Source organism: Carettochelys insculpta, chromosome 30 (genome assembly GCF_033958435.1).
Source record: "Carettochelys insculpta isolate YL-2023 chromosome 30, ASM3395843v1, whole genome shotgun sequence".
Taxonomy (NCBI): Eukaryota; Metazoa; Chordata; order Testudines; family Carettochelyidae; genus Carettochelys; species Carettochelys insculpta.
Window position 1 is genome coordinate 8,220,505 of NC_134166.1, and position 24,876 is coordinate 8,245,380.

The 24,876-nt window shown below is 45.2% G+C and overlaps 1 protein-coding gene across 4 annotated transcripts in view; it reads right to left on the reverse strand.

The window, feature by feature from the left end:
- SNX27 (sorting nexin 27) overlaps positions 1–24,876 on the reverse strand; it is a 64,321-nt gene that overhangs the window by 14,741 nt on the left and 24,704 nt on the right. For all 4 annotated transcript variants that reach the window (XM_074980701.1, XM_074980700.1, XM_074980702.1 and 1 more), the window contains exons 2-10: positions 21,155–21,386; positions 15,048–15,240; positions 13,161–13,225; positions 11,176–11,280; positions 9,633–9,711; positions 6,632–6,795; positions 5,452–5,541; positions 710–859; positions 219–347 (exon numbers count right to left, since the gene is read on the reverse strand). In XM_074980701.1, the coding sequence (XP_074836802.1) occupies positions 219–347; positions 710–859; positions 5,452–5,541; positions 6,632–6,795; positions 9,633–9,711; positions 11,176–11,280; positions 13,161–13,225; positions 15,048–15,240; positions 21,155–21,386 (1,207 nt within the window). The remainder of the gene's footprint in view (positions 1–218; positions 348–709; positions 860–5,451; positions 5,542–6,631; positions 6,796–9,632; positions 9,712–11,175; positions 11,281–13,160; positions 13,226–15,047; positions 15,241–21,154; positions 21,387–24,876) is intronic.

Genomic DNA, 24,876 nt, shown 5'->3' on the forward strand with positions numbered 1-24,876 from the left:
CAGCTTACATGTACAGCAGGGGAAGGCAGAGGTACCAGCTCCATCTACCAAGAACTCACTGTACTTCTGGCTCCCCCTAGTGGCTGTCTGGTCCCACAGCGCAAGGAAAAGTTGACAGTGAAATCAAACAGATCAGAGCAAAGAGAATTTTACACCTGTTTCGAAAAAGTAGGACAGTCCCTCTCCTTAGAGGATTTGCAGGTAACAAGGTCACTCACATACGGGGTGAAGATTTTAACCCATCGAGGTTTCTTCTCTCCTCGTGCGTATTCAAAACAGAACGCCATCCCCTCTTCGTCTGTGTCCCACCGCTGCATCTCGTCCCACTCAAATGCTATTACCTGGTTCTAAACAGAAGGAAAGATCAGGGTCCGGGGGGGGGCCATGCTCCAGTCGGGAGGATCTTGCCTAAGGCCAATTCAGGAGACAAGCTAGCTTCTGAAATGTGGCAGAGCAGACCTGAACATGGGAGGACGGGGTAAGGGGAGATGGAGGGCAGAGTGCAGGGGAAGAGATGGAAAAACAAGGGTGTCACAGGAAGGGGAAGTGGGGATGCAGAGAGGTTCTACTAATGCTGCAAAGTGTGCTATGGGGATCCCACAGAGCAGCAGCCCCTGTCATCTTCCGGCAGCTGCAGCACCCCAAGAATGAAGAATCTGTATTCTGCCTCTCCCTGCAGCAAAGCTGGCCATACCCATGAGTAGTTTACCTCTAGCTGACCCTCTTCTGTGCAGGCATGGAGTTTAAAGTGCTTGATGCTGATGGCTGTAATCACATGACCCTTTCGCCGGGAGTCGCAGGAGCAGTGGGGGAAGATGATCTCATTGTAACCCTCACATGTCCGCAGCATGTTTAGATACTGCAGAAAAGCAAGAAAGCAATGTGTTGGCATATTTAACAAGTAACAGGCAACAATCCCCCACAGCCCAACCTGCTGCCACCCTCTCCGTGCTCAGCAGCCCCTCAGGGCACTCGCAGCTGGGGGAGACATCCCTGCTTTTAACAGACTACTTTCATGAAATCCTACACCAATGCAATATGCACGCCATCACATTCAGTCCATTGCCAAGAAGCTGGCTGAGGTTTTTTTGAGCTGAGTTCCTATATCCTTGAGCATCAAGTCCACAAATCAGCAGTGGACAACGTCAGGCTTGTGGGCTGCATGTGGCCCATTGGGGTTCTGTGTGTGGCCTACAAGACATTTTGTTCACAGCTGCCCATGTGCAGGGCTGCCAGATTCTGCTGGTTTTTGTCCATGTAGGTTTTTTTTTTTCCTACCAGTATTACACAAGTGACACGCACTTAAAGCCAGGGCACATGAAATGAGGTGAGTGCTGACTACACATTGTGACAGCCACGCGCACCCTCTGCATCCAATCAAAGCACTGCTACCGTTCAGTCGGCACACCCTGCAAATTCTACATAAGCCAGTGCATTTAAAGAAAGTATCCTCTCCTGGAAGGCGGCCTCGGTTACAACAATCTTCCAACCCACCGAGATGCAGGGTGTAGTTGCACACACACAAGGGCTTTTGCTCTGTGTGTGGGCGTGCATTCGGTGGGGGATGCAGAGGAGACGAGAGTAACTGCACCTCTAAGTGGTATTTCTGTTGTGCAGAAGTTTTAAGTGTAGACTTGACCTCAATGAGGTGCTATAAAATTCACAAGTAAATGCTCTATAAAAAGCCGGCTGAGCTGGAATCACTAGCTAACACAGCTCAGCTGAACTGGAAATCCTATGGATTTTATTTTAAAATGTAGCCAGAAATGGTCAAGCCTTCAGTCCAAGATAACCCTGAGCCTGGATCTCATTCAAGCCATCTTCATTTAGTCCACCAATGGGCTCTGTTGCTTATGCTGTCACATTTCCCAAAATCCCCTGCTGAATTTTATCTAGTTCTGTCGTCCGTCAGGGATGACTAGAGTGAGACAGAGCTTAAAATCAACACACTGTGCTCAAGTATTGCAGAACAACTGAAACAAACTCAAAATCGAAACCAGGAACTTGGGGCCTAAAATGGGAGGGAGGAAAAAGTTACAAAAGAGTGAATTAAGCCCAGAGCGTCAGCCTGAATTTTCAGATTTAATGCTGAATCTCTTTGTTATGGGTTCAAATTCACAAAATTAAACACACTGTCAAGTTGTTTCAGGCTTGCCCTTCAAAGTTTGTATTAAAAGGGTTTTAGCAATAACTATTATGGAAATATTTACAAGAGACTTTTCTTACTTTAATAAACTCTTTTTAAAAAGTATAATAATTCCCCTGTAGTGCTGGGAACCCAAACACAGCAGCCTTGCGATAAAGCAGGAGAATCAGAAAAGGAAACTGATTAGCAAAAGAATGGGAAACTGACAGTCAATTTCAATGAAAGTTGAGTAAGATGCACATAGCAATCAATTAGATTTCAGATCATCAATTGCACGTTAAATAGCACTTTTGAACTTCATAGCACCTCACTGAGGACAAATCTACACAGAAAACTTCTGCACTATAGAAATACCAGTTAGAGGTGCAATTATTCATTTTCCTGGCAAAAGCCTTTGTGTATATGCAGCTATGCCACATAAAAGTACTTTTATTGATTCTAGGTATTTTGATCAGGGAACTGGTATAAGCCTGCATCGGCTGTATCCCTGGGGGTGCTGCCAGTCTAGCTATAACAGCAAACTTTGTCCAGTATGGGCTAGGTCATGGTGTAAGTTGGCGCACACTCACTATACAGATGGGGAAAACAAAGTGTCACGTGATTTCCCCAAGGGTATAAAGGGAGTCAGAGACAGAGCAAAGAACCCAGGGGGCCTTAATTTCTCCTAACTTTAAATCTAAGTGTTTTCTGTTTAGATTTAAGATTTTGCACGTCTTCCAGGGAGTCTGAACAGCTCCTAGCACAATGGAGCCCTAGTGACACCTGGGACCTGTAGACTTCATTGCAGCAGCACAGGGGAAGAGTTCCAATTCTATTGCCTTGACAGTGGCTCGTTAATGCTATTTATGATGTTTGCAGGAATTGAGAAGACACTGATAAAGCAAACCATGAAAGAATGATCGGGCTCAATGCTTATTGGAATGTCCCACCAGCTTGGCAGTGAAGCGAACAGGTGCTTAATATTCACTGCGGTAAGCAAATACATGGATTAGAGAGTGATTAAAATGCAGATTCAGCTTAGGCACCACAGCCTCTCAGGTGACCTGTTTGAGATCTGTACAGAGGCATTTCAAGTTCTGAGAGCAATGATCTGTGACAGCTGTTACAGTCTACAAGGGTCAACAGGGCCCCCATTAGCAGAAGCAAAGTAAGAGCTGACAAGGACTAACTGGGGAAAGGGTTTCAAATCTGGAGGTCACTGACACCAAAGACCATTCATTTTCAGGAGGCACCAATGCCTGAGGGTGTGGGCATCCACCAAAAGGTGGCCAGGAAAATAAAACCTGAAAGGATGGCAGCTCAGTCATCAACGGCAGCAAGAGGCCTCATGGTTATTTCCAGAGCAAATCAGTAAGTTATTCCATTTGCAAGTCCAATGATTCGCCTGACCTCCAAGCTACGTTCCCTGCCTCTGACAGCCTCAGCAAGAACAGGGAGGCAGGGACTGGAGCTCAGCTGAGCTCAGCTTAGCTCTCAGTCTGGTGATGTGCAAGACAGGACAACACTCAGCTTGCTTGTCTGTAGTCTTGCTGGCACAGACGCAGAAGCCAGAGATATGTAAATCAAGTTACACTAGCACCGCAAGCATTAGGTGTGTTGGCAGTGGGGTTTTATAACCTGCCCCTGAACATCTGGTACAGGCTGAATAGTAACAGAGAGAGAGCCATGCTAGTCTGAAGAAGTGGGTCTGTCCCACAAAAGCTCATCACCTAATAAATTATTTTGTTAATCTGGTTCAGGAGACAGGCGGCGCTGCACACCATAGCGACAATTCCTGTTCTCAGAACACACCAGGATGGACACGGCCTTTGCCCATCAAATACAGAACAGGCAGAAGAGAGACTATAAAAAGGATCTCCAACTGGATGAATAATATATAAAAACAAAGAAAAAAACAAAAACAAAAAAAACCTCTCTGTGCTATAGATTCACCTGCTCAATATTTTCTAAACAAGAACTGAGTCCTGCCCCAGTGGCACACACCACACAAGGCAAGGAATTTGACTCAATGCCACACATGATCAGGCATAGGGATATTAGCTCATATAGACTAAGGCCAGGTCAACACTAGACATTAAAGTCTTTGGAGATACGTAATTCTCTAGCAATTGCATAGCTAGAACTGACTTACCTACAGTCGATTTACCTGGCCATTCTCACAGACGGAGGTCAGCCTTCCATCCTCCTCATGATATTGAGGAGTACAGGGGTTGACTGTCGATCCCTGACAGTTTGATTTTGCGTGTCCCTACTAAGTGTGTGAAATCAAACCCCATAAGAAGCAAACAGGATGTTAGGAATAATTAAAAAAGAAAAATAAGATGAAGAATATCTTACTTCCCCTATGTAAAACTATGGTACGCCCACATCTTGAGTACTGCGTGCAGATGTGGTCTCCTCACCTCAAAAAAGATATATTGGCATTAGAAAAGGTTCAAAAAAGGGCAACTAAAATGCTTAAGGGTTTGGAACGGGTCCCATATGAAGAGAGGCTAGAGAGACTGAGACTTTTCAGTCTAGAAAAGAGGAGACCGAGGGGAGATATGATAGAGATATACGAAATCATGAATGGGGTGGAGAAAGTGAATACAGAAAAGTTATTTACTTGTTCCCATAATATAAAGAACTAGAGGACACCAAATGAAACTAATGGGTAGCAGGCTCAAAACTAACAAAAGAAATTTTTTCTTCACACAGCGCACAGTCAACCTGTGGAACTCCTTACCAGAGGATGCCGTGAAGGCCAGGACTCTAACAGAGTTTAAAAAAGAGCTCGATAAATGTTTGGAGGTTAGGTCCATAGATGGCTATTAGCAAGGGGTAAGCTATGGTGCCTAGCCTTTTGTCGAAGGCAGGAGATGGATGGCAGGAGACAAATCGCTTGATCATTGTCTTCGGTTCACCTCCTCTGGGGCACCTGGCATTGGCTACTGTCGGCAGACAGGATACTGGGCTAGATGGACCTTTGGTCTGACCCAGTATGGCCATTCTTATGTTAACCCTGACCAGGTTGAACTTCCACGTAGTGAAGACATAGCCTCACTCACAGTGTCTGGGAATGGTGTCTTACCAGTTAGCACCATGATAGCCTAAGCCTGGTACAGCAACCTGGCATTTCCTTGCGTGTTCAACCAGTGCACGTCCACACATGCCTACGGTGCTCTTCTGAACACAACTTCCTTCGGAAAGTGGTGCTTTTGTGGCTTCACTGCTGACTGGAATGGTACAATACAGAGCTAATGCACCTGGCTTCACCTACCAGAGGAAAGAGCCATTGCCAAGTAACAAGAGAACAACAAACTTACCATAACCATCTTCCTCTGCTCCGACAGCTTCTGCAACTGGTAAGACTTCTCCTCTGCTTTGATGCAACCTCTCTTCACATCATCCACAGCCTAAATGAAAAAAGACGAAAGCAAACTGAATAGAGTTGCACCTGCATCTGACGAAGTGGGTCTTTGCCCATGAAAGTTTATGCTCATACATTTCTGTTAGTCTATAAGGTACCACAGGACCACTCGTTGCTTTTGCAGATCCAGACTAACACAGCTCCCCCTCTGATACTTGAATAGAGTTGAATCTTCAAGAGACAATTAAGGGCTCTCTTCACTGTAGGTACTGTATGCAGTACTTTTACCTGGCACTCCTGCAGAACTGCCCTGAGCTGTACAAATATGTATTTCATGCACAGCACCCTCAGGCAGCTGGGGACAAACTGGTTTTATGAAGGAGTAAATGAAGGGAAACAGGTGAAGGGTCTTGCAAAGATATAAAGGGCAGTGAGGGCAGAAACAAGAACTCAAGGGTCCTAGAATTAAGAGCAGAAGACTGGACTCCTGAGTTCCTCTGTTTGCTCTCTGAGGGCCTGGGCCAGTGATGGGAAGCAGCTGGATTCTATGGTCTGTTTCAGATTTCTGCCATGGAGTCATTTAGCAACAGCAGGCATATCACTCAACCACCTATTTCCACTTCTTTACACAACAACATACAGGGGTCAGCAATCCCCAGCACAGCTGCCAAGAGTGGCCCACAAGCCGATTTTCATCAGCATATGAGGTGGGAGATCAGTCCTGTCCCTCCTCCCCTATGCAGCCTGGAGCTTGCTCAAAGCCAGACTACCTGTGGATTAACAAAAGACCAGCTAATGCTACCAACCACCACCTAAACGGTACAGTGCTAGATCTTAACATATTTATTAATTAAGCTGTTGTAAGTAGGACTATTAGGGACTTAAAAGTATCACCAGCATTCAGACTATATACAGAGGTCAAAAGGTCAAATTTTGGCACTCTGACTCGGAAAGGTTGCTGCCCCCTGGCGTCATACATAGGACTGGCCCAAGCTCCTGGTGGTGCTGAAGTATGCAAGATCCTGAAATTCAGACTAGCTTAGGGCAGCCAATGCTTAGCTATGGCAATATGAGTTTCAATGGCTTGTGAGCAAGTCAGGTCAGCATCCCGAGGCCAGAAATTTACAGGTTCCTACCTGGTGGAAGAAGTAGGTAACGGCAAGGTCATTGTCATTCAGAAGAGCTTCCTCTTCCGTAGTGAAGAGCCACTTCCTGATGGTCAGACATGTCCCCGGCACAGCCGAAGTGTAGTTCTGTACATAGAGTTTGTGTGGGAATTCATTGGGCGCCAGTTTACGCACTGCAAGATGTATTGGAAGAGCAGGATGAGCTCTTTCTGATCTGTGTCCACACAGCACACAGCATGATGGGTTGCTGGCCCATGACTGGGGCATCTAGGCCCTACCATAACACAACTAAATAACTGATCACCAGAGAATTTCCATCGCTGCCACTAACAATGTGAAGCCAAGGAAGCGAGCAAGTCTCTTGACAGCTGATGGGAGTAAGTCCCCAGTTCTGCTCCTTCCAAGGCCCTTTCCAACACCTGCCTTCAAAATGTCAGAGCTTTACTAGGCTAGTCCTGTGCAGCCTCAGGTCAACACAGCCATCAGAAATGTGTATTAAATCAGAATCCCCTTGCTTGCCCCACTGGCTAGGAAACACTGCTCCCCAGGTGCTGTACCTGAACGCTGCTCCCCAGGTGCTATCCCTCAAACAGCTGTGTTATGCAAGACAGCGGCTAAAACCAAGCAGCCAAAGTCATATTTGTCAGACTGTCGCAGTTTATTTTCAGTGTTTGTGAAGAACACAGGGCCATGTCCCGCGTATGCTGTAGATTTTGGATCTCTGGCCTGGGCATCAGATATTCAAGCTGCCGGAGAAAACACTGCAGATAAGTCTTGCTTTGGCCTATGGGAACGTGTAATGTGGATGCTAACGAGACTAGGAGTCTTACAAGCTATTGTCGAGCACTTCAGAACAGCAAAACACATTTTCATGCATGTTCCCCAGCTGCAAGGATTCTCCCAAACGACAGGGGTATCTCACACAATTGCTGGGCAGCCTGCCATCAGAACCAGAACAAAGACTCGTGCAGTGGTCAGCACCGAAGGAGCTGCCTTCAGGCTATTTAGTATCAGCTCTGGATGGCTGGTACAACAGACAGCATACCTTTGTTGTGAGCCTGATGTACTGAAAAACTGCCTAACCAAACAACGAAGGAGAAAAAACACACTGTGAGCCAGTATGATCCACCTGAGTGATTTTCCAGCCCTGCATTCAGGTCCTTGCACTGTCACACCTGCAGCTCAATTCTTTGCAGGGAAACTAAATGGAGTGGATCCAGTACATAAAGAACTATGACTATTTAGAGGTTGAGGCGTAGCACCTGGGGAGCTATATCCTCTGGGGAGCAGTGTTCCCCAGACAGTGGGGCAAGCAAGGGGATTCTGGTTTCATACAATTCCTCTGAAGGCTGGTGTTGTAAAAGGTCTTGGAACAGACAGCCAGAGTGGTAACTAGAGCATTTACTTCCCAAAAGTTTGAGAAGCATGGCCCTTGTCAAAATAAGCACTAATTAATAATAATTATTTAGGATGACCACATTGCCCTAGGGCAAATATGGGACACCAGCCTCCAGGGATGGGGGGCTGCTGTCCCATGTCAGCGCTCCTTGGCAATGGGGCCTGCTGGGTGAGGCCCTGGGGATGGGGGTTCCACAGCCTCCAGGTGGTGGGGAGGCAGGGAACAGGGCAGCTGCCCCATGGCGGAGCTCACCAGCAGCGGGTGTTACCATCACGGGGTCTTGGGCAACGGGGCAGCCACCTTGTGGAGGAGCTCCTTGGCAGCATGAGCTTCTGCCTGGGGTGCTGGGGAATTGGGCAGTGGAGGCTGCTGCTGTGAGACAGCAGGTGGTAGGGAGCCCCCAAAATATTGGACAATTTGCTCATTTTCTTAAAAAAGTCGGGACACCTGTGAGACAATTTAAATAAGGGGAAAAACTGGATGGATGGTCGCCTTATAATTATTATTACAATCAGGCAGCGTGAATATTACCCATGTGATGCTCTGCCAATATACCAGAGTTCTGAACTCCAGCAGCTTGGACATTCCTACCTGAGCTCCCTACACAGCTCTGCCAAAAACTTTCAATCTTGTCCTGCTGCACACTCTTCTATCCCAACCCTATGCTCTCTGCACACAGATCTGCCGACGCCCTGGGATCCTGCCCTGGCAACTCAATGCCATGTATCTCTGATAAATCAGCTGTCAACTCAGTGGCATCAAGTGGTAATTTTGTGAGAGAGGCAGCTTCCCGGGAGACACGGGTGAACCATTAAACTTTGATGAGCCAGGATTAAGACCTGCATGCCAATCGAGTCAGCTCTTTCAGGGATATTTTAGAAGTGCTTTATTTAAAAATCTAAAAATGCCTCTGCAAGCCAAGCCAGCCACGTCTTCCAAAGCAACAGCCAGTGGGAACAGTTTGTACTACCTCTGCCTATACTGCACAATTAGCAGAGCAGCAGGAAGATTTAGGACACACCTTCAGCTATATAAGAAAGTCATTAACCTACAAATTGTGGGAACACAGCAAAGAATCGGGACCCCCTTGGCTCAAAGCCTAGCACATAAAATCTAATCGCGCTCACCCCGCAAGAGAACGTAAGTTACTGGGACTTCCTTCCACTTCAGAAAATCCAGCCTGAAACTAGGTGAAAGCACTGCTGCCTGTGACCTGAAAAATCACAGGTAAAACCAGTATCCTTTCGCTGACAGGGTTGGCGTCCACTAAACCCCCAGAGATTCCCACTACTAAGCCTCAAATGCCATCAGAGTTCTCAGCCCTTGTTCCTGATGCGCAATATAAAAAAAATTCTTAAGCACGCTGCAGTCCTTAAAACTAAAACATGCTTGTATTTCTCTCGGTTCTGTCTCCTTGAACTGTTTAAAAGAGGAAGTCAAGCATTAGCAGAAGCAAAAACTATCAAACTGGGAGGGTGCCTCATAATCCAAGTCTCCAACACCTAGAAAACTTGTCCTGGGGGTACCAGATTCTGAGAATCAATCAGAGCTGAACGAGGATGCCAGCCAGCCCTGCAGCTGCAGAACTTTTGGTTGGGTCAGGAGACTTACCAAAGGAGTGATTGATTACTTCAAACAAGGCAAAGTAGTTTGCTGTAGTGCTGTCCATCCCTACTTTAGCAGCCACAGCCTAAAGGGCAATCAAAAAGAAAAACAGGGTCAGCAAAATAGCATTCAGCACTCTTCCTACCTTCTTCTGAGGCAGGCCTGGCCTAGCCTCATGTAGATTATTTACAAGTCACTGCTCACATCTATTAGTCACCAAGGACAGCTTTAACACTCTTCCTGTTCAGTCACACTTTTTATTTAACTAAGGCCTAGAGTCTCTCACTCTTTCCTCCTGTAAACTGCTCCAGATTTCAGGCACTGCCACAGCTGACAATTAGGTCATCTTTTCTTCCGAAGCATCAAGTTTCAGTTCCTAATACACCAGGCAGACACCTCCCCCTTCCCTTAGGAGTTTTTCCTGCAATACTTCAGCCCTGCATGCTGATAACAGAGTTCTGCTTAAGACAGACCTTGATACAAGCAATTCAATAGACTTTGCCCTAAATGCATCAATATACGCCAAGTTTGACCAGACAAGCACAGATTGCATAAATCTAGAACTCCCAAGATTTTGCTGTCATGCAGGTCCTTTGGCTCTGTTACGTATAACACCACCTTCCTTTGTTTGGGTTTCCTCCCAAACCTGTATCCCACCCCATTAATCCTCTTCCAGCTACCATCCTCAGTTACAGCAGTATTAGATGCATTTTATTAACCTACTTTAAATCAGGTCCACTGGCAGCAGCACCATGCTCTAGGTATACTCAGGCAGCAATAAGCCAGTTAAAAATCAATATGGCGTGGGACGCTGCAGTGACTTCAGTGGGAGTTGAGAGGGGTCAGGACAAACGTTCTCTCCAATTTTTTCCATCAATGGGCAGAATAAATATTATGTGCCTCATGGGATGCACAGATGTGAACTACCAACAGAAACACTCACTGCCGGCTGTGGGTGCTCTGCTAATCAGCTGGACATCATCTGAATCCTTCCTGTGCGTGCTGCTCAAGCGCTCAATTTACAGGGAACACTGGTCAGGACCTCTCCGGAGTCAGGCCTTAAACCTACTAATCCAGCAAAATAAAACAGCTAAACACTAACCCCACACTCCGGATCTTCCCAATGTGGGCAGTTCCTATTAAGATTCAAGCCACTGACCCAGTAGAATCCCACACTGGGGTTTGCAAGACCTATCTCATTGCCTGCAGACAGCTAACTCTCTACAGCCGTAAGACAGAACCTATCTAGTAACTGAGAAATCCAGCTTCAGCCTTTAAGATGCTATCAATGAAAAGTAACAGAACAGCAACTCTGCCCCAGTAGGAGAAATCACCAAAGAAGATGCTATTGCACTAAGATCTAAGGTTGGATTTCTCCCGCTCTCACTTCTCTGTTGCATTATGGCAGGAACAGTTCTACTAGATCCCACTCACCATGCAGAGCAGCAGTGGGAACTGTCTCTCTGTGTACGCAGGGTCTTGCTTCAAGTTTGGCCCACATTAATCTATTTTAGACAGTTGGAAAGCTTCATGCAAATATGCACCTTACCTGATACACTTGGTCTGTAGTGCTGTTCTTTTTGACCCTGACTGTCACTGTTGTTGTGTCTGGTAGTGCTACTCTTAGCTCCACATCTGACACACCATTGTAATTCTGGAAAAGAGAAGAGAACATGTAATCCAGAGTCCTTTCTTCCCATCACGTAACAGAGCACCCAACCAGGAGTCACTAGATTAGCAGTCTGGGTACCGCAGGAGATACAGTCCGAAAGAGGAGTTATTTTACCCCAGAAAAGTCATCTAGAAGTGGCATTGCACATATGCACTCCATGAGTTTAAATCAAGTTGGCTAAGTTTATAAAATTTATCTATTTATTTAATTTATTTATTTATAAACAGCCAGGCCTGCAAACTCACACTGGGATCTGAGAATTAAAACAGGCTCTGGTTCGCCCATGGCTATCAGTACCTATTTTATCTGGCTCCCATTACTCTAGGATCTGAGCCTCACCAAAGAGCAACCTGTTATCCTCACAACAGCCCTGAGAGGCAGGGCAGGACTATTACCTCCACTGTACAGAACTGAGGCCTAGAGACAAAGTACTTTACTCAAGATCCCATGCAGGAAGTCTACTGTGGAGCAGGGAATTGAAGCAGTCTCCCAAACCTAGGGCTACTGCTCTAGCCACAGGCTCATCATAATTCCTCTCTAAGGATTCTGTAGACCAGTTCTGGCCTGTGCACATAGATGTAACTGACAAGAAAGTATGGAACTACAAATGGAACTTGATTAACCATTCTATTGAGGCCGCATGAGCCAGAACAAACCCCAGCTCTCTCTCTCGTTGCTCAGTGGAGTCAGAAGGGTTCAATCATCACTGTGAGTCAATACAGATTTGCTGAACAGGAAGAGGTCATTTTTACATAGTCAATTTTCTGAACAAAATCACATTTCAAAATGAATCCTTTACAAGCCCCAGAAGCTGATTTCTGATTGCAACAGAGGCAGCTTTCGGAAAACAGGAAGATGTGTGTCCAGTTGCTTCACAAAACAGTAGCATAAGTGAACCTTTTCAGGTCATAAGAAGGGAGGATTTTCCACTTGCCTGAATCACTGCATTTTAAGTTTGCCAGTGAAGGAAGAGAATGAAAGGAAGGGAAAATAGCAACTCACAATTGCTGCCTTGCAATCAGAATTAAATTATTCAGAGATAAAATATTAATGTTTATTACGCCCATTGCCTTGGCTCCCAACGGCTGCAGCATAAAGTATGAGTAACTTGCAAATGCAAATCAGGCTACACAGGGCCTACACCAAAGCCCGTACTGCTGTAAGATGCAACATTAAACACAAGTAGCCATCAGCAAACCAAAACAATGGATTTTATATTGGACTCTATAGCTTGCCACAGGGCCAAGGCAAGAGCCCACCATTGAGAGAGTTTGCTTGCTTGTTTGTAAAGCTCTGAATTCCAGGAACTGATAAGGGCAGTGAAGGTGTTCTTCATTGCAGAGCTGTATCAACAGCAGAGGAAGGGCTTGTCAATACAACAGGGATGATCAACCTGCTCAGGGTCGATCCTGCAGAGTTCGATTTTGTGCGGCTGGTAGAGACACATGAAATCGATCTGGAGTTGGCAGTCAACCTCCCTCTATGTGGATGGCCAGGTGAGTTCGATTCTAGCCACACAACTGCCACAGCTAGAATTGCATATCTGCAATCAACTAACCTGCCTAGCATAGACCAAGCCAGAAATATCAGAAGCATATGGCAATCTCTGACAAGTCTTTTGAGCCCATTATGATGGTTCCTCGCTTTCTAGGATAACAGATACATCAGGCTATTCCTTTATTGTCCCAGTTTTCCTTGTGTACCTGGACAACAACAAATAGCTAAGCAAACCAACGTAGCTGTTCTCTTTGGCCATACTTTACTTAGGAGTTTAGTTTGTTACAACCTATGGGTTGAATGTAGCTTGAAGAAAAGCAGAACCCGATTATCACTCCAGAGTAGTCTTCAGCCTCCTCACTTACTTCATCCGATTCCGATAAGAACTCCTGCATGATGTCGCTCTCCCCAATGACTCGAATCGAGCACACTGCAGGACCAAGAAAATGCTGTGTTAGTGGCTCAGGCTTGGAAATGGTTACAAGAGCCTTCACTCCAGGGGCTTGGCTCGAAGGGAAACTAGGGGAAGGGAAAATAACTTGCAGTCACTGTTCGGTGGCTTGCATGAAATGAAATGGTAACTAAGTCCAGTCCCTTAAGGAAAATGTCCATAACACTAATACTCCTGACTTATTCCTTTCCTGAAAGACTTAATAGGACCCAATGGGCCACGGAAGGTGGAGCTGAACTATATCAGCCATGCGTAGGAGAAGCTCGCTGTGCTAATATCAGTGCTGTGCCCACTGTAGGAAGAGAATCCTATCTCCCCAACCTGGCACCTGACACAAGCACTCGCACACACGGTCCATCTCACCCAGCAGCCGCCAATCCCTACTGCTTCAAGGCAAACAAAGTATGGGCTATAAGATGGGGTGAAAAGTCCTTCCCACAGATTCCCATTTACCATGCCTTGATCAGCACACAGGGGGCATGGTCTCTTACTAGGAAGGCTTATAGGATCCACAGATGAAGGAGGGAAGTTGCAGGCAGCTTTGCTGCCCAAATGGCATAAGCAACTGAAGCCACGGCAGACTCCAGGCACTAAACAATGGAAGATTAAGTAGAGGCACGCTACTGTCCTCAAACAGTGGTTCCCAACCTTTTCACTGGTGCGGACCCCCCCGCAACGACACCCCCAAGCCATTCGCGGACCCCCATCAAAGCCAATTCTATTTTCTACGATCATTTTTATTTTTCTTTTAATTTTGTTAGCAGACCCCCTGCAAAATCCTTGCCGACACCAGGTTGGGAACCACTGCTCTAACACATACAGCAGTGGCGAGACCAAGTTACCATACTCTGTCTGGGATTCCTTAAGAAAAAGATCACCAGAGCCACTCTTTCCACAGTAAGAAGCTTCCCCGATCTCCCTCATATCTCCACTCTACCCAGCAACTTTGCATATACAACAGTATAAATAATGGTCCATTATGCATTAACTACTATGTTTTGTTGCACTAAGTGCTCTGCAAGCCAAGAACATATGCAACATAAAAAACAAACTTCACTTGACTTTACTGCACTGTTTCATCTGAAAGAAAAAAAAAAAAAAAATCAAACCTGGTTTCAAATGAGATTCTTTCCCTTGTTGGTAAGGTTTTACCACCATCCTGGTAAGACAGGGGTGGGGAACTTTTCTGTTCAAAGGACACAGACCCAAAGAAAAATCATTCAGAGGTTATACATCTTGGCTACTTCTACACTAGCCCCTTCTCTTCGAAAGGGGCATGGTAATGAGCGAGGGCAGAAGATGCTAATGAGGTGCTGCTATGAATGTGCAGCACCTCATTAGCATAATGGTGGCCACAGCAATTTGAAAGTGCTGCTTTTGAATCGCACACCACCCATGTAAATGGGGCCTTTCGAAAGCCCCTTATTTCTAAAGCCAAACAGGAATAAGGGGCTTTTGAAGGTTGGGGGGTCCTTTCAAAAGGCCCCCATCTACACAGGTGGTGCATGATTCAAAAGCGGCACTTTTGAATTGCCATGGCTGCCATTACACTAATGAGGTGCTGCATATTCATTAGCATCTTCCAATCTCTCTCACTACCACTTTTGATACAAAGGTGCTAGTGCAGACATAGCCCTTGAGAAGGAAAAATCCACCTCACTGGCCCCAAGCCTCACTGCAGACTAGGTCAAGGAAAGCTGGGTTCCCTGCCTCAGTCATAAGACTATTTTTTGCCTGCTTTGAAGTCGCCAATGGATACCTAGCACTGGGCTTCTGTTTCTAGCCCAGGTGGCCCTGTTACCTTTCTCTAGGTACTCCTCGAGCCCTCGGCGTCTGGCGTCCAACTGCTGCTCTGATAAAGAGAAAGGCCATTTCCCCGGCAGGCGTGGAAAGGTGAAATTGGCAAATTCCCGCTTCATATTCTGGTGGAGGATGGCAAACTCCCGGTACCGCTTCGAACACAGCTGCCTGCCTGCCATGTAAACATTGTAAACCTAGCAGGATAGAGAGAAGAGAAGGAAAGGACAAAAAAGTTGTTCAAGGCAATGAAAACTTACCAAACGTAACACACAGTGCTGCCTTCCTGAGTCTGCAGACAGCCTGAAATTCGCTGAAAGTTGTGAACTACCTCAGTCATTTCAATGGGGGGCTGACTTTGAAACTTAGTGACGAGTGAAAAAAAACTACAAGAAATTCAAATAGTTCACCATGTCACAGCTGATTGTTTGGCCAGAGAAATGCACCAACTAACGATGCCAATCATTACTATTTGGCATAGTAAGAGAGGGGGTGAGGGGAAGCAAAACAGCTGGCATAAAACGGTTGACATTCAAGCTACCTTTCATCTCCAAAAAAACAGATAAATGCACCCTAACCCTCTTTCCAAACTCTCCACCCGCATTCAGCTTCCACCTTGACAAATCTACGATGAAGAAAGCGTGAAAACCTCACAAACTGAACCAACTGATTGGATCATTATTTTCATATCCAATAACTGCCCCCCCACACACACACACAATATACATTTAAAGCTATGGCTGAATTTCCAGTCTGCCACAGAATTCAAGACTTCATGACTTAATCCAGCTGTGCAGGGGAGAGTGGTTCAAATATTCTGGGAACACCCCATTGCTCCACTAGCTTCCATGCTGTACAGGTAGTACTGATTTCATCCCAAGGTCATTCAGGAAATGGGATTTGGCCTCTGTGCCCTGGTGGCGATTTGACATCACAAAGGAAAGGAAAACTGGTCTAGAATGAAGGAGGTCTTAGCCCACACGTCAGGGCAACTTTCAAAGATCTAACACCTACAGAAAATACTTTCACCATTCAAACATCAGCCAGATCCCAACTTCAAGGTCAATTAGTCCTACATGCTGTATGTAGCAATGTGTTTTGTTTTGTTTTAAACAAAGAGTATGTTAAGGCCAGAGATAAGTGAGGCAATTCAAAAATCAGCATTTCCACACAGACAGCATAAGTAAAAAAATGAAGCATACAACAGGCTCTCATCAATTTTGCAGACGTCTAGGCACTGCTAATATGTCCACAGTGACAAAGAGGGACTGAAAATGGGACACCGCCTTCATTAGCTTCATGGAAAGAAAGAGTGTGCTAAAAATATAAAACATGCTCACACCTTTTTGTTGGTGCGCAAGAGAAACTTGGGCAACAACCATCATTATCCAAAGTCACACATCAACTCCCCATTCGTTGCATTTCCAATGCTGAATGCACTGGCAGATCAGAGAAGCTAGAGTAATTCAAAAAGCAACACAAAAGACAACAGCAGCTCTGGGGAAACCAAAGAATTTCAAGTTCCACTTTGTTTCCAAAACCTGCACAGGGTGTGCTCTCAGAATTCGAATCAATTTGTTTTCAGCGTTACCCATATGAAGAGCTGACCTGTGACCTTCCAAAAGAGAGAGAGAGTTTCAAAGCACAACTCTTGCATTACTCACAAGCATATATCTCATCCTTCTGGCATCCCATGACATGAAGCTGGAGAACATCAGGAGAGGATGGAAACAAGGTGGTGAGTCCAATACTACCTGCCTTCTGTACAGCTGAGAACATACATTGGGACTGTCTAGTCATTTTAAGCAGCATTTCAGTCCAGTCTTATTACAGGCTTCCTAGAGCACTGAAACAGCTGCTGCAGCTTCTCTGCAAGATTTCTCCTCTTTACACTAAGACTCACATTTCTATCACTCCTTCATCTTGTCCTATACTTAGGTATTGAATTTAGCAATCTGCCTGGCACGTGTGTGGAGCCAAGAAGTGAAATAACAGGGGGTGCTAAAGGACAGGACTGTGATATGGGAAGCATGCACGTTCCCTGCTCAGGCAATATCTGGCCACTGCCCTGAATCTTTTATTGCCACATCAAGTTTTCTCCCTTTAAAAGCACATTTTATATGCCCTAGTTTACAAGCCTGACACTGGACTCTACCTTCTTGGTGATAAACCAAGTTCTAATCCTCACCTCCCCAGGAACACACAAGCTACTGTGTGTCTGCTGGGTTCCTGGAACAGTAACTCTGTGTCATGTTCTCCATGGGAAAATGCCTCCATTTTCTATGCTGTAAGGGAAAAAGTAGCAAACTGGGAACCTATTCGTCATCTGTCAGTCAGCTCCTCATGCTCCAAACTGGAGCTGCAGTGCACACAGATGAGACTGCTCTGGTTCAGCCAAGCTTTTAGTCTGGGCAAAGCAATTCAAAAACCAGCTGAGTTCCCTTTAAAAATCCTTTCGCCAGTGCACAACAGACTTGCATGCTTTCTCCACCCCACCCAAAAACAGCACCACATCAGACCCTGACCTCTCAGCTCCAGACCCTTGACAACCGTATGTCCAGTTGGAACAGCAGCTCCCTAGGGGTATGTCTTCACTACCGATAAGATTAACCCAGTCAGGGTTGATTTCACACACCTAGTAGGGTTCGAGCAAAGTTACATTATCTGGGATCAGCAGTCTGTTCCTGTACTCCTCATCCCTGTGAGGATTAAGGGAGGTCAATGGGAGTCTTTCTCCATTGACCTCCCTCTGTGAGGACAGCCAGGTAAGTTGATTCTACCTACATCACTGTCCTAGCTATAATTGCGTATCTACAAGTGACTTTAAGGTCCAGTGCAGACCTGGCTTAAGTGTAGGAGGTGAAGGGAAGGGTCTGGATAAAGCGATAAGACAAGGGCAATACCCGCAAAACACAGAAAGAAAACCAGTATTTGGGAAATAAATTGGGCCAATCTGCTTTTTATATCCTCTCTCCCCCACTCCAGGCCATGAATGATTAACCAGCTTTTTAAAAGACCCTCAACGTTTGAGCACTGGAAAGGACAGCTGCAAGAATTTTCACTCTAAGGCTGTCTATGGGCCAATCCCAGTAGCTGGCAACTGGTAACTGTCCTCTTGAGAATAAGTGCCTATTTGAGAGAAGAAAAATATTGCCCCTGGGCTTGGCTCCTGTCTCTCGTGGTCACTTGCTGAAAACCAAAGACCTGCTGGACTTTCTTCTTTTCTGCTTTAAGATTCTTTGCTCACTGTTCTCTTGTGATTCAAACCTAGCAGGTTATGTTCTCAAAGCACTCTTCGGCTAGACAAATCATCACTAAGGCTAACAGGACTATGGCCCCAGCAGATGGAGTACAGAACACACTGCAACAAGCTGACTACAGAGTTATTCAGGAAGCACAGAACACAACCAAAGGTGAGAAGCAAAAGGTCCTAGATGAGACCTGGCCTATTTATATCATCACTTGAACACTCTGCTTTGGGACCGATAAGCCATTAAGATAGGATTCTCAGTAGGAATTTGCCCTAAACCAGTCCACACTTTTAGGCCTTTCTCTGTATTGCTTTGCAAACATTATTGCATTTATAATAGATGCCTCACCTTTGATTCTGATAGGCTGGAGCCTTCTCAGCCATGCCTCAGGTGAATGTTGCAGGAGTAGTACCCATTCACATCTCCATTTGTTCGTACTTAAATCAGCAAAGATCTCTAACATCGAGCATATTCAAGCTCTCATGTGTGATCTGAAAGGGTGGCTCAAAAGTCACAGCGAGTTTGAGCCCACATCCTAGAAGCAGTCACTCCCTCTCACAATTCAGCAGCAACTGGAAGCGTGTTCAAAAGCAGGCAGGTACCCAAATAGCAGGTGGGACTGTGAACAAGGACTGAAGTCCGTCAGCAAAAGAAATGCTGCAGACCAAGATTGGCATGACTGTTGCAGGGGTGAATGCACAAAGCTTGTGGGTGCATTACTAGAACTGCAGGTGTTCTTGCAGGCAAGGATTGAAGCACATTGAAAAAGGTGCAGGGGTCCCCAGAGAGGGTACAGCAGAAAATGATGCAAGTGAGGACACACGTGCATTGGCAAAGTTCTGTGGGCTCTGAAGTGCTAACAGGAACGAAAATCTGCGTTAGTCATGTCTACAGACACAACTCAGACACACAGGGAACTGTGTCCGGAAAGATGGTGCCATTTTTACACCATCTCTGTCCTATGAGCGATCATAAACTGATTCCACCCCTCCCAGCTCTTACCGCTCTGTGGATGTGTAGTGAATAAGCCCCAACCTTCCTTTTGGAGTCAGTGGCATGTGCTCAGTTTGAAGCACAGAGAATGTCAGTGGGACAAGGTAGATGTAAATACATGCAGCCTCGCTGCCAGCAACAGCCAACCCCAGCCTTTTCGGGGGGGAGCGAGGGAGAAAGGAAACTGGACTGATTTTTCCCTCGAGTCAAAACAAGAACAACGACGCCTAAAGAAAGTTTAACAGCCACAATTAAGAGCTCATTCTGAGGTCCACAGCAATTAGATTATCTTTCAAAATTGAAATAATGGCAGGGAAGTAGGTCCCTGCCACCCACAATTCAAATTCGGCTTTTCCCTTGCTATCTCTCTGGAACAACGGAACCAGAATGGAAACGTGCAAAATAGCTAGTGCATTCTATTGCAAGCTGCTGCAGAGCTCGGTAAGCCATGATAAGCCAGAGTCAATCACAAGCCACAGAGGATGCAATGGCTTAGAGAGTAGTTTCAAGACACACCATGTTATTTGAAAGAATGAGCATCAGCTCCCCAGTGAATGCAGATGAGGAAGGTGGTACTTTCTACAGCTGATCCCTAGTGAGAACAGAAAGAGAAAGGAACACACACACACACACACACGTATGTGCAACACATACAGCTTTACAAACACAGCCCGCTTATTAGGAATGCTGAACATTCTAACAGCTCCCACTGAATTAAGTGGGAAGGGCAGATGCTCAGTGACTGTGAAACACAAGCCACCTTAATGCCTACATGTGAAATCTTCTGTCCTGTCTCTGTACAGTAACCAAGCATTGCTCAGACATGCAGCATATTCTTAAAAGGTAGCAGAGTGAAACTGACACTACCATTCCAGCTTCATTCTGTTGCATGGGAAGGTGCAGGGACACAAAATATGAGAGAAGAGTTTTTTCTCATTAAACAAATATATTCCTCAGGTATCTATCACACATGTCCTAGGCACAGAATATAAAACAGGATATAGATGCATATATGAGCTAATTGATGCCACTGAATAGAAAGTGTTACCAAACGCCACTTGTCACCATCTGGAACTCTCTACTCAGAGCTATCCCACTTGAAGGGGCTGGCTGGAAACTGACACAACCCAGGTCAGAAACAGAGTAAGTGTGGGCCAGTGTTAAGTAACATATCTTTGAAAATAATGAGCAGGTCCATCCCGATCCAAACAGGAATGTGTGTTGGCATCAAAAGACCACCATCACAGAGGGTACTAATTGCCTTTCTCACTGGCAGACACCATATGGGAGTAAAGGGACTGAATGAACCATGGAGGCCAAGGCCCCCATAGCCCTTGAGGAAGTTCCTCCATTATGATGAGGGTGGTGGGACTTGTATTACCGATGCTCTGTGAATCAGAGGCCTTCACACACAGGATTGTTAGTAACCCTTTACATGCACTAACATTAAAGGAAATAATGGGGAGGAGGGATAGCTAAGTGATTTGAGCATTGGCCTGGTAAACCCAGGGTTGTGAGCTCAGTTCCTTGAGGGAGCCATTTAGGGACCTGGGGCAAACAGAGTTGGGGGAGGGGGGAAAGAATGGTGCTTGGCCCTGCCAAGAGGGCAGGGGACTGCACTTGATGACCTCCTGAGGTCCCTTCCAGCTCTCTGAAATGTGTATCTCCATATATTTAATGAGAGTTGGAGTTCTAAGATATGATCAGTATTACAGCCTCTTTGGGGTTTGGGGAGAGGGTCTGGCAATCAGAACTCAAGGATCAGATTAAAAAGCACATCTTTCTAAGAAATGATGGTTTAGGACCTGATTGGCATGAAAACCAACCAATTCTGGACTCTACAAGGCATGACAAACCCAATACTAACCACAAACTTCTCGCCGTTCTGCTCCACGTGCTTATATGTGGGGATGGAGATGGGTACAGCTTGCTTTTCCGTGTAGTCATAGAACGACTGCCCCAAAGAGTCATCGCTGGGATCTAAGTTATCAGCTTCATGGGGAGGAACGGATAACACTGTCAGTATTAACTCCTTCTCGCCTGCTCGAATCAGGTCCACCACCTGCTTGTGGGTTGCCCCTTCTACATTCACACCATTCCTGGAAAGGAAACAAATAATATGGCCATAAATAAGGCAGGCATGCCTAAGAAGCCTTAAAACTAAGCCACGATCAGAACAAAAGCATGAAAACAAGGTGGCTCTTCTTAGCTGCTCCCCTTCAATAATTTTAGCTGAAGCTGCCTAACATGGCATCCGGTGACTCCCACCAGTTGTGAATTTGAGCCAATACCTATTCAGCTCCCAAAATGTAAGTTTTACAAAAAATGAAATAAGTAAAAAGGTTACAAACCTTCCTGATGAAAGGAACTGGCTTTAGTTTTATACCAGTGGAAACAGGGCTTTTTGCTGGAAAGCCAACCAGTGCTTTGTGACATGCCAGTGCAAGGGAATAGATCTGATCAGTAGCGACCGCTGAAATTTTCTTCAGCAGACAGCAAACATACCAAAAAATCTATTGTTCAGGGCACACAAAAAGGTAAGCAAATTCACATTAAATTCAGGTAGAATTTTAATGACATCTTTTCCACATGAAAAGCTGCATTAACTTAGAAATTTCACTAATGTTTTTCTTCTAAAAAAATATGGGGGAAACCTCAACCCTCACAAATGATTTAAAAAAAACAACTAACAAAAACATTGTGTTTGGGGTGGAAATAAAAGTTAATTTTTTTCATTTTGGTGAACAAGAAGCAAAACAAAACCTGTTATGGGTTCAACTGAACCAATTCTCTCTCTCTCTCTCTCTCTCTCTCACTCACTCACTCACAGTTGCTCAGCTCTACTGACTGGTTTACCTTCACTCTCTGACCTATGTATCCAAAAGAACAGTGCTTTATTTGTGCTGGTACTTAATGGTACTGAGTACTAGCACCTCAGCAGCCCCAGCTGTGGGACTGCCTGGGGAGCAGGTGCAGGGAGCCAGCTGAGTACCAGCCAAAGTGTAAGAGTCATTGATGATTTTAATTAATGATCAATTTTTGATACTATCATAGATAATGCAGTTAAGGCTCTTTTAAATCTCAATATTCTCTCTATAACTTTCAAAACAGGCTTTACATATGAGAACCACAATTCTTCACCTTCTGAAAAAGCTCATTGCTAGCTATGTCCCTGGCAGATGAACTTTCAGTTTACATCACTAATCCAAGGAGGTCCAAGATTAGGGAAGCAAAGGTTTAAAATGAATAATGCACATTGTTCCAGTCAGGCAAGGGGAAAACTGATTCTCCCACAACAAGAAGCAGGTTTAATAGATTTTAAACCTTGACAGGACCACCCTGATCATCTTGCTCACCTTCTGCACAACTCTGGCCAGAGAAATTCATCTACTGATTTCTGTATTTAGTCCAATAACGAGCAACTGAGTTAGAGCAAGTATTTAAAAAGGTTAGGAGCTAAGCCCAAAATGAAAGAGGGAAGGCTAGGAACTCTTGACACTAGGTGGTCTCTAAAACCAGGAAATGCTACTGCTCTCTCAAGAACAGTCATCGGACAGTTAACTCCTGCTGAAATTCTCTTCCTTGAATAGCCCAGGAGAAAGACGGACCAGGCCTAGTAACCAGTTTTTAAAGGCATTTGTTTTGTAGTCAAATCAAATCCACCCAAACATAGCTGCTTTTATTTTCTCTCCCAGTTCACCCGGGGGTGGTGTGGGGATCCTTCTCCCAGATAAGAACCAAACGTAGCAGCAAACTTCCATAAATGTTGTCCACGGCTTAGTGCGTCAGGGTTTGGTATCTGAAACATTCACTTGTATAAACAGTCCGAGCTGCATCCCTACTAATCTTGGAACGGGTCTGCAGCCTCTAAACAGAGTAAGTGTATGTCTGATCTGCAAGGACCAGTTTTTCTTCTCTTAACTATACAATTGGCTGCTCCAAAAATACACACTTAGAAGGGCATGAACACAGAACTAGACAGCTTAGTCTCCGGGTCACTGGTTCCAACCCAACTAGTGACCAAAACGAGAACTTCCTCCCCAGTACCACCCCAATTTTTCTTGTCACGCAGGAACTTCTGTGTCTTATCAGGCCCAGGCTGTCTTCATTAGGAGAATAGGTCTAATTTAGTACAGTCAAATTTATATCACCCAAATTTATAAAGTCAAAGGTGACTGTCCTGACTGGACACATGAAGTCAACAGCATGCATCCCCAGTAGCCAAGCTGCCTTTGACTGTGGGTAGCCATCCTACAGTCCCTGCCACCCCTTGCATTTTGGGTTACGCTCCCAGTGCCAAAATATTACAGCAGGCGGTGCTGGCACATGTCTTATCCTCCCACAATGCACTTATCTCCTCTTTCCTCCCAAGCCTGAACCCAAACTATACATACAAAAATGATGTGGACTAATGTAGCTATTACCACTCAAGAGAGATCTTGGACTCACTGTGAATAGTTCTCTGAAAACATCCACTCACTGGGCAGCAGCAGCAGCCAAAAAAGCAAACTATGTTAGGAATCATTAAAAAGGGGTAGAGAAAAAAAGAGACTGACTATCTTACTGCCTCTGTATACATCCCTGGTACGCCCACATCTTGAATACTATGTACAGATGTGGTCGCCCCATCTCAAAAAAAGAGACCTTGGCATTGGAAAAAATTCAGAAAAGGGCAACAAAAAAGATTAACAATTTGGAATGGGAGCCATATGAAGAGAGATTAAAAAGACTGGGACTTTTCATCTTGACAAAGAGGAGTCTAAGGAAGGATACAATAGAAGTCACTAAAATCATGGCAGGTGTGGAGAAAGTAAATAAGGAAAAGTTATTTACTTATTCCCATAACATAAGAACTACGGATCACCAAATGAAATTAATAGCTAGGTTTTTCAAACAAACAAAACGAAATATTTCTTCATGCCATGTGCACTGTCAACTGGGGAACTCCTTGCCAGAGGATGTTGTGAAGACCAGGACTTCAACCGAATTTTAAAAAGAAAAAAAAAAAAAAAAAAAAAGAAATTCACAGAGGATAGGTCCATCAACATCTATTAGCCAGGATGGGTAGGAATGGTGACCCCTAGCATTTATTTCTCAGAGGCTGGACCTGGGTGACAAGAGGGATCACTTGATGATTACCCGTTCTGTTCATTCCCTCTGAGGAAACCTGGCAATGGCCACTGTCAGAAAACAGGATACTGGGCTAGAGACCTCTGGTCTGACTCAGTGTGGCTGTTCCTATGTTTTTAAGCAACAGCAAACAATATTTTGGTGGACAACAAGACCACCTGCGGCAATTTACAGACTAACAGGTAATTTGGAGCATAAGCTTCCATGGGCAAAGACCTGCTTAGTCAGATGCATGAGTGGGAGGGAGGGTTTCAGAGGAGGGTGACTGAACAGACCTTGTCTACTCTGGCCCTACCCTTGACTGAAACTCCCCCACTCATGCATCTGACAAAGCAGGTCTTTGCCCATGAAAGCTTATGCTCCAAATTATCTGTTAGTCTATAAGGCGCCACAGGACTTCTTGCTGTTTTTGAAGATACAGACCAACTCGGCTACCTCTCTGAATCTTTTGGTGCATTC